Raw genomic sequence first — 8,496 nt, forward strand, 5'->3', positions numbered from 1 at the left:
TCATGAATGTTTCTCTCTCTCTCTCTCTCTCTCTCTCTCTCTCTCTCTCTCTCTCTCTCTCTCTCATTCTCCCTTCCTCTCTGGCATCAATAAAAATATATTTTAAAAACATACAAATAAATAAATACAATAAAACACAGCCCAGGTACAAAGTGATCCTTCTGCTTTGCAACACAGAGCATCCCAACTTTCCAGAACAACCTGATCCCTCTGCGAGGAAAGGAAAGGTTAGCGCGATTTTTTTTACACTTATGTCACTTTTTCAAATGTTTTTATTCATTTCAGAGACAGGAAGGGAGAGGGTGAGAGAGAGGGAGATAAGAACATCGATGACGAGAGGGAATCGTGGATCGGCTGCCTCCTGCACGCCCCGCACTGGGGATGCAGCCCACAACCCGGACCTGTGCCCTTGACCGGGGATCAAACCATTGAGCTTCCCGTTTCATAGGTCAATGGTCCACCACTGAGCCACGCCGGCAGAGCCGATTCTTTAATGGTATTCGGGTGTCCTCCTAAAGTATGCCCCCCGCCCCCCAAGAGAAGCCTTAGCATGCAAGCTGCTGGACAGAACCGGCTCGCTGCCCGGGACAAGGCAGACGCCTGACCAGCGGTCACAGCGGGCCCTGTGCTGGGCAGGGCAGCGTTCTGAGAAGGCCCACGGGAGCGGGCGGCCCTCTTTCCACAGCTTCCTGCGGGAAAGCTGTCAGCTCCCAGGTGCTCTGCCAATTCCCCTTTCCACGCTCCCCCTCCCTCTCCCCCCCCCCCCACCCCTGGCCACGGCGTTGGAGAGTAAGAGGAAAGACCTGATCAAACTGGTCTGTTCGGCCTTGACATCCTCAGTGATCCCGTCAAATGTGTGCAGTGCGCCCGGGTACGAGAGCGCCCAGAGCCCGGGGAACCCTCAAAGCCAAGTTCATCCTCGGCGGGCACAGAGCAGCCTGGGCAGGAGGGCGCCGTGGGCCCTTTCCCGGCAGGGAGCCGCCTTCCGGCCTGGACCTCTCCTCTGCTCCTCCACTGCCTCCCTCTCCCTCCTCCCAGCTCCTCCACTGCCTCCCTCTCCCTCCTCCCAGCTCCTCCACTGCCTCCCTCTCCCTCCTCCCAGCTCCTCCACTGCCTCCCTCTCCCTCCTCCCAGCTCCTCCACTGCCTCCCTCTCCCTCCTCTCTGCTCCTCCACTGCCTCCCTCTCCCTCCTCCCAGCTCCTCCACTGCCTCCCTCTCCCTCCTCCCAGCTCCTCCACTGCCTCCCTCTCCCTCCTCCCAGCTCCTCCACTGCCTCCCTCTCCCTCCTCTCAGCTCCTCCACTGCCTCCCTCTCCCTCCTCTCAGCTCCTCCACTGCCTCCCTCTCCCTCGGGGACTGTGGGGGCGGCCGGGGGTACTCAGACGGGACCAGAAGGGCCCGTCCACGTGGCAGAGGATGGGGCACTGCTTACATCCGTGGCTTTCACCCCCTGCCTGCCTCTGGGCTTAGAGGGGGAGTCAAGCTAAATTAATCTGTTTTTTTTCCTTTTTCTAGAGAGAGGGAGAAGGGGAGAGAGGGAAACAGCCATGATGAGAGAGCATCATGGACCGGCTGCCTCCTGCACGCCCCACACTGGAGATCGAGCCTGCAGCCCGGGCCTGTGCCCTGACCAGGAATCAAACCGTGACCTCCTGGTTCATAGGTCGAAGCTCAACCACTGAGCCACACCAGCCGGGAAGCTAAATTGATTTCTACAAGATCCCTCCACCCGTGGAACCGCAAGGCCCGGGGCACCAGCCCTCAGAGGGAACCCCAGAACGGCTGACCCCGTCAGTCCCAGAGCCCCACCCCTCATCCTCAAACCCGCCCTCAGCACCCACAGGACCCGGGTCCTGGGGGCAAAGAGAAGCCCATCAGGACAGCTGTCCGGCCAGGTCTCCAGGTCCCCGGTGACAGGACAGTGTGGCCCAGAGAACGAGCCTTGTCCAACCCGGAGGCCAGGCGAGGTGTCAGTGCCTCCTCGCCCCCCCCCACCCCCCGGGAGGCCAGTCTCGGCCCTGAGCCCTGGATTTACATAGGACATGTGCCACCTGCTGTGGGACACACACCCCGAACCAGAAAGCATGGCTGCGGCTCTCTCACATCCGGGAAATGCTAATGACAGAACCCCAGAGCGGGTGAGTCAGGACAGGGGACAGGATGGCCGCCCACAGCCCTCCCGCCGCCCAGGGCGGCTCTGCTCCGGGAGGCGACCAGACCTGGGCCGAGGCGGCCTGCCGCGGGTGCGCCCTCGGGAGCAGGCCGGCCCTCAGTCTCCTGTGGGGCTGCTGGCCGAGGCTCTGGCATTCTTGGGGGAGGGGGGGCGCCTCAAGACGGGCCCAAAGGAGGGCCTGGCTTCATTCCCTCCCTAACAAACATTCCGAGGCTGCAGGGGGCCTGCCGACACCCAGCTGGGCCATCAGCCTTTCTCAGAATTCTGACATTTTGGCAAAGAGCTTACCCCCTCCCACTCCCACTGACCGTGTTTTGTTTTGTTTTATAAACACGGAGCGGAGCGGCCAGATGATGATGATCTCGGAACGCATAATCATCTAGCCACTCCGCGTCTGTCCTATAGAATAAAAGGCTCCTATGCAAATGGTCCCCTCGACCAGGAGTTCGACCAGCAGGCAGACCGGCCGACCGCCCACGTCCCCTCCCCCTGGCCAGGCTGGCCGGACCCCACCCATGCACGGATTCATGCACCGGGCCTCTAATAAGTGTGTGTGTGTATACCACACACACACACACACACACTGAGTGGCCAGATTATTACGCGTTCAGAGATCATCATAATCTGGCCATTCAGTGTATATTTGTATTGATTTCAGAGAGGAAGGGAGAGAGAGACAGAAACATTCATGATGAGAGAGAATCATCCATCGGCTGCCTCCTGCATGTCCCATATTGGGGATCGAGCCCGCCACCGGGCATGTGCCCTGACCCCTCCCATTTCACAGGCTGACGCTCAACCCCTGAGCCCCTGAAGGTGTAGGCTTGCCGGCTTGCTGGGGAAAGGAACGGGCAGCGGGACACTGTGCAGGGACTGGTGCACGGGACCCCCCACAGGCCCTGGACACACAAACAGGGTTTCCCAGGACACCGGCACGGCTCGGGAGCAGCGGGCTGTTTTGTCCCCTAGTGAATGGGGGTCTGGGGCACTTCACACAGGCACTCCAGATTCCCGGGATGCCGGTCCCCTTCACGCAGGCTCGCCCAGCCGCGGAGCCGCCAGCAGCCCTGCCCGCCAGTAAAAGGCAGCGCTGGCTCCTCTGATTTCCTTTCTCCGGCTACAAAACTGCGGACGAAGCAAGTATTTGTTTGAGTTTTGCTATGTAAATAAAGCCTTTTATCAGGGCCAGCCGGAGAAAACAGCCCTCCAGGCAATGGCTGGCCCCACCGGGGCCTCCGAGCGGAAGGCCCCACAGCCCGTGTCTTCAAACCAGGCATGCGCTTTAGACCCGAAAACCCTCCCAAGGCGGGGGTGCCACCTGGGTACCCAGCGAGGAAAAGGGCGCCCGGGGGCGTTCTGGAGGGGGCCTTCTGGCTGTCACCCTTGGAGAGGGGGTGCCACTGCGTAGAGGCCCGGGATGCTGCTAAACACCCTACTATGCACAGGCCAGCCCCCCAGCGAGAACAGGACAGCATGGCGGCAGGTTTAGGAACGGTGTCAGGTGGACGGGAGAGCTGTGTTCAGTGTGGCACCGTAGCGCCTGCCCACAACAGCAGGTGGCCCGGCCGCAGGGAAAGCAGGGCATTCGGAGCGCAGAGCTGGTCTTCAAGGGCCTTCTCTATTGGCCAGCGTGGTGACCCCAACGCACAAACATCCCATGGGCTCCCCCAGGCCTCCCTCCCTCTGAAGGTCCGGGCCTGAGGCAGCTGGTGGGGCAGCCCTCCCAGCTCTGAGAGGCACACTCGGTGAGGCTCTCCAGCGAGAGCTCACTGGCACAGCGTCCTCACCCTGGGCCAGCTCCTCCCAGCCAGATTCTGTCAGATCAGAAAGGCGCTAAGACCCCAGGCTCCAATATAGACATTACTTAGTCACAAAGTTGTTGTTTTTTAAATCCGCACCGGAGGATATGGAGAAGTCCAATGCACAAAATTCGTGCATGGGTAGAGTCCCTAGGTTTGGTCAGCGATCAGGGCCGATTGGGGCCAATCGGGGCTTCCGGCTGCCTGGTGGGGCCTCCCTTCCTCAGCTGCAGGCTGTGGGCCAGGGCCTTCCTTCGTTCTGCGCCGCCCCCTTGTGGTCAGCACACATCATAGCAAGCGATCGAACTCCTGGTCTCCCAGGGGAACTCCCAAGGAGACACTTTGTATATTAGCCTTTTATATATATAGATATTATTGATTTCAGAGAGGAAGGCAGAAGGAGAGACAGAAACATCAATGATGAGAGAGAATCATGGATCAGCTGCCTCCTGCCCGCCCCCTAATGGGGATCAAGCACACAACCCAGACATGTGCCCTACTGAAAATAAAACTGGTGACCTCTTGGTTCATGGGTCAATGCTCAACCACTGAGCCACACTCTCCAGGCTATGTTTATTGATTTGAGAGAAAGAAGGGAGAGAGAGAAACATAAATCAGATGCCTCCTATATTCACCTGACCAGGGATCAAACCCGCAACCTAGGTATGTACCCTAACCGGGAATTGAACCCACAACCTTTCTTGTGTACGGGATAAGCCACCCACCCAGGGCTAATCACAAAGTTTTATAAGTGCAAAAAGTTGATCAGAAGAATTACTATCTTTTTAAAAAAATATATTTCATTGATTTTTTACAGAGAGGAAAGAAGAGAGAGAAACATCAATGAGAGAGAAACATCCATCAGCTGCCTCCTGCATACCTCCTACCGGGGATGATGTGGCCACAACCCAGGTACCTGGCCTGGACCGGAATCGAACCTGGGACCCTTCAGTCCACAGGCTGACGCTTTATCCACTGAGCAACACCGGTTAGAAGAATTACAATCTAATGAGAGCTGAAGGTTTTCCAGCAGCAATAGGGAAAGAAGGTTTATCCAAATTTTATCTGCTGTGAAACCAGTGTCCCCAGTGCTCATCACAGAAGTCTGTCTCCACCCTCGTGGTTAGAGCCGGCCCGCTCCCCTTCATCCTTCCCTAACAACGTGGTATTTACCGTAATTACCGGCTGCTGAGCTGTGAGCATCCCTGACAGCTAACCCAGGAGAAAGACAGTTATGTAAATACTGTCCACACCGCTCCGTGTGGGCATGTGCGAGCCCGCGTGTGCACACTTATACGTGTGCGTGGACGTTTAGAACACAAGCCCCAGCTGCTCGCAATCCTCTCCCTCCTGAGCAAGAAACCACGACTCTCCTGGAAGCGCCATAAGAATGAAGCAGTGGTGAGAGGGAGGGACGCGTATGCGTCTCAGATGAGAATCGCAAGCATCTGAGTCTGTGAATGCACAATGCAGAAAGCCCGCAAACTACGGCCCAGCCACGAAAATGTTCCCCAAAAACCTGAGCAATAGGGGAGCGGACCAGCAGGCCGACTCAAGAGCTACTGCCCCTGCCTCGGCTTCCGGATGGCACCTCTTAGACTCAGAGAACAGGAGGCCACTGCATGGGGCTTTCTAGAACTTGGGGTCCTCTTAGACACGGAGAACAGGCGGCCACTGGGATTTTTTGCCCTCGGGGTGCCCATTGCCAGATGGGTACTAGGTTTAGCAGGGTGGTCACTTCGCAACTTATATAAATGTCCCATCACTAGGTTGTGTACCGGGAACTAATAGATATTAAACATCAACTGTAACTGAAAACCAAAACACTGGTAAGCAAGAAGGGGGGAGGACCTGGGGTGCCTGCGGAAAGGAGGGGGTGCTTTGGGGCCCCCTGAATCAGCTATGGTCAAACGAGGACACTGTGAAGTGACTTCCAGCTTTCTTACTCGGTGTCAGGCCCAAACGCAAGGCTTCGCCGTCAACCATGTTTTACACCTTGTCCCGTCTGCCGTGAGGACACGGGGCGGCGCACACGTGGCCTTACAGCTGTGAGAACTCAGCCAGCTTGTTCCTGTATTGTTATTCAGTTATTATTCAATTATTGTATTCTCTTCAGACAAACAATGGTGACCCTACTTCCGCCCCACGGAAAATGTGGAATCGTGTATCTCTTCTTAAAAAGAATACGTGAGATACTAAAGGTCTGAGTCATTCACCCAGTATCTTTAATGTTACCATCGGAAATGCCTTGTAAAACCTTTAAAGGCGACAGGCAAGCCCTGAGTGGGTGGTTCAGTGGGTTGGGGCATCCTCCCAAACACCAAAAGGTTGTGGGTTCGATTCCTGGTCAGGGCACCTAGCTAGGCTGCGGGTTCGATCCCAAGTCTGGGTGCATCTGGACCGCACACTGATCAATGTTTCTCTCTCCCCCCCTTCCTCTCTCTCTAAAAAAAATTAATTAAAAAAACTTGATACACAAGGATATATATTTTTTAAATAGATGCAGACAAAATGCGCTTTCATACTCAAACATGTGGGGAGCCAGCCCTTGCTGGGCCAGGTCACAGTGCCTGCCCCCATCTTTCCCAAGGCCACACAGTTTAACACCAAGTGAGCGCCCTCTCACCAAGCCGCCCCAAGTCTGCAGTTCTGCAAAGATAACCCGGAGCGAAAGCAAGGAGCGGAGAGGTTGGACGGCTCCCCACTATCTGAACAACAAAGCAGCCACTTCCCAAATTCATGGCCGAGGGCGGGTCAGCCGCCACCAGGCTTCTCCCGGCACCGGGCCGGCAGGAGAGCCCAGAGGACAGGTCACCTTCACTGGCTCCGGCAGCCACGCACTTTTGCATTGTAAACGGCACTTTGTCCCTAGGAGCGACCTGCCGGCCCTTCCCCATCCCCGCCAGCCCCCCCGGAGCCAGGAGAGAGCAGGAAGATGGGCTGTTGTGTGCGGGTTGTTGTGGGTTCGCCCCCTTCAAGGCGGGTTTTGTTGTTGGGACGGAGAATTCAGTTGTAAAGCAGCCGCTGTCCCATCTCACACCGGGAAGCCCGTCCTCCGGAGACACGCGAGCAAGCAGCCCTGGAGCTGAAACTCCACGTCTGAGAGGCACTGAGAAGTTCCTCTGCTTCCGCGGCTCCCAGAGCGCGGGGAACGGAGGCCGAGGGCAGTAAATATTGATGGGCTGATGGCAATCGAGAAGCTGGGCTGGCGGCAGCTGCTGGGCTGCGTTGCCCAGTGATAAGGGCGCGGGTCCGAGGGGGCAGAACCCAGGGTCCCCAGAGGCGCACGCGGCTGGGGCGGCCCCGTCCACCCCGGGCACGTGGGAGCGTCTCCCCCCGGCCTCGGGGCGGCCCGCAGGTGCAGGCCGCCGCCGGCCAGCCCGCGAGTGGCCGGGGACCCCGTCCGGTCCTTCCCAGAGGGGGAGGGGAGGGACCCGGAACAGGAGCCATTTAAACTCCGCGGCGCCGGCAGCCAGCCGGGCTGGAAGCCGCCGAGGAGCGGCGGGGGTGGCGCCCGGTCGGACCGCACACCGATCCCTGGCCCCGAGCCCCCCTCCCCTCGGGCGATCGGCCCGACGCGCGTCTCGGGGCCGGGGGCGCGAACGCTCCGCTCCCTGCGGCGCCCCCGCCCGCAGAGCCCCCCGCCCGCCGGGGGCTGTCACCGCGGGGCCCGCGGCCGCCTACCTTCGTGATGACCAGCGGCTCGCCGTGCTCGCGGCCGCCCTTGAGGGTGAAGCCCCACGGGGCGCCGCCGTTCAGCTGCACCTCCACCAGCCGCCCGCCGTCCGCCGTGCGCCCCTCCGCCTCGGCCGGCCGCTCGGGCCGCGCGCGGGGCTCGGCGCCGTCCATGGCGCGGGGCGCGCAGGCAGCCAGGCCCCTGAGCCCCCGGGCCCGCGCCCATGCACCCCGGGGTCCGGCCGCCGAGGCTGGAGCTGCGGGCTCCCGCCGCGCCGCCGGCCAACTTGCGCTGCAACTGGAGGAAAGTGCCGGCCGCGGGGGCAGCGCGGAGGGCGGGCCGGGGGCGGGCCGGGGGCGGGGCGCGGGGATCTGGGCGCGGGGAGCGGGGCCACGCTTCGGCCCGGGATGGCCGGGCTCTGCGGGCCTCCGGAGGCCGTCGGGGATCGGGGCGTCAGCCCGCCTCCGGGGAGACCGGGGCGCGGCAGGTGAGACGGCGGAAGCTCCCGCGCGGGGCGTGCCGATCGGCGGTCGGAGACCTCGGCGTCTCCATCTTGGGGCGCGCGGCCGGCCCCTTTGTTGGCACGGACCGCGGGCGGGGACCTGGGCGGCGCAGGTGAGGCCGGAAGCGGCCGGCGCTGTGGGGCCCGGGAGCGCCCCGCCCGCGCCCGCGCCGACCTGGGAGTTGGGGAGGGGCGCCCCCTGCAGCCAGGGTCCCAGCGCTGGGCCTGTCCCTGGAGGGACTGCTCACCCTCCCGCACAGCCCAGGTGAGGAATGGCACCTTTATATATAATTGATTTCAGAGAGGAAGGGAGAGAGAGGAACATCAATGATGAGAGAGAATCATT

At 60.2% G+C, this 8,496-nt stretch overlaps 1 protein-coding gene across 2 annotated transcripts in view; it reads right to left on the minus strand.

The window, feature by feature from the left end:
* The window catches only part of SHROOM2 (shroom family member 2), an 85,697-nt gene extending 77,763 nt beyond the window's left edge, over positions 1–7,934 (minus strand). For both annotated transcript variants that reach the window (XM_084870006.1, XM_084870005.1), the window contains exon 1: positions 7,657–7,934. In XM_084870006.1, the coding sequence (XP_084726132.1) occupies positions 7,657–7,821 (165 nt within the window). In that variant the 5' untranslated portion in view covers positions 7,822–7,934. The remainder of the gene's footprint in view (positions 1–7,656) is intronic.
* Between the last annotated feature and the right edge of the window lie 562 nt (positions 7,935–8,496).

The sequence above is a fragment of the Pipistrellus hanaki genome (genome assembly GCF_964339955.1).
Source record: "Pipistrellus hanaki genome assembly, chromosome: X".
NCBI classification, from domain to species: Eukaryota; Metazoa; Chordata; class Mammalia; order Chiroptera; family Vespertilionidae; genus Pipistrellus; species Pipistrellus hanaki.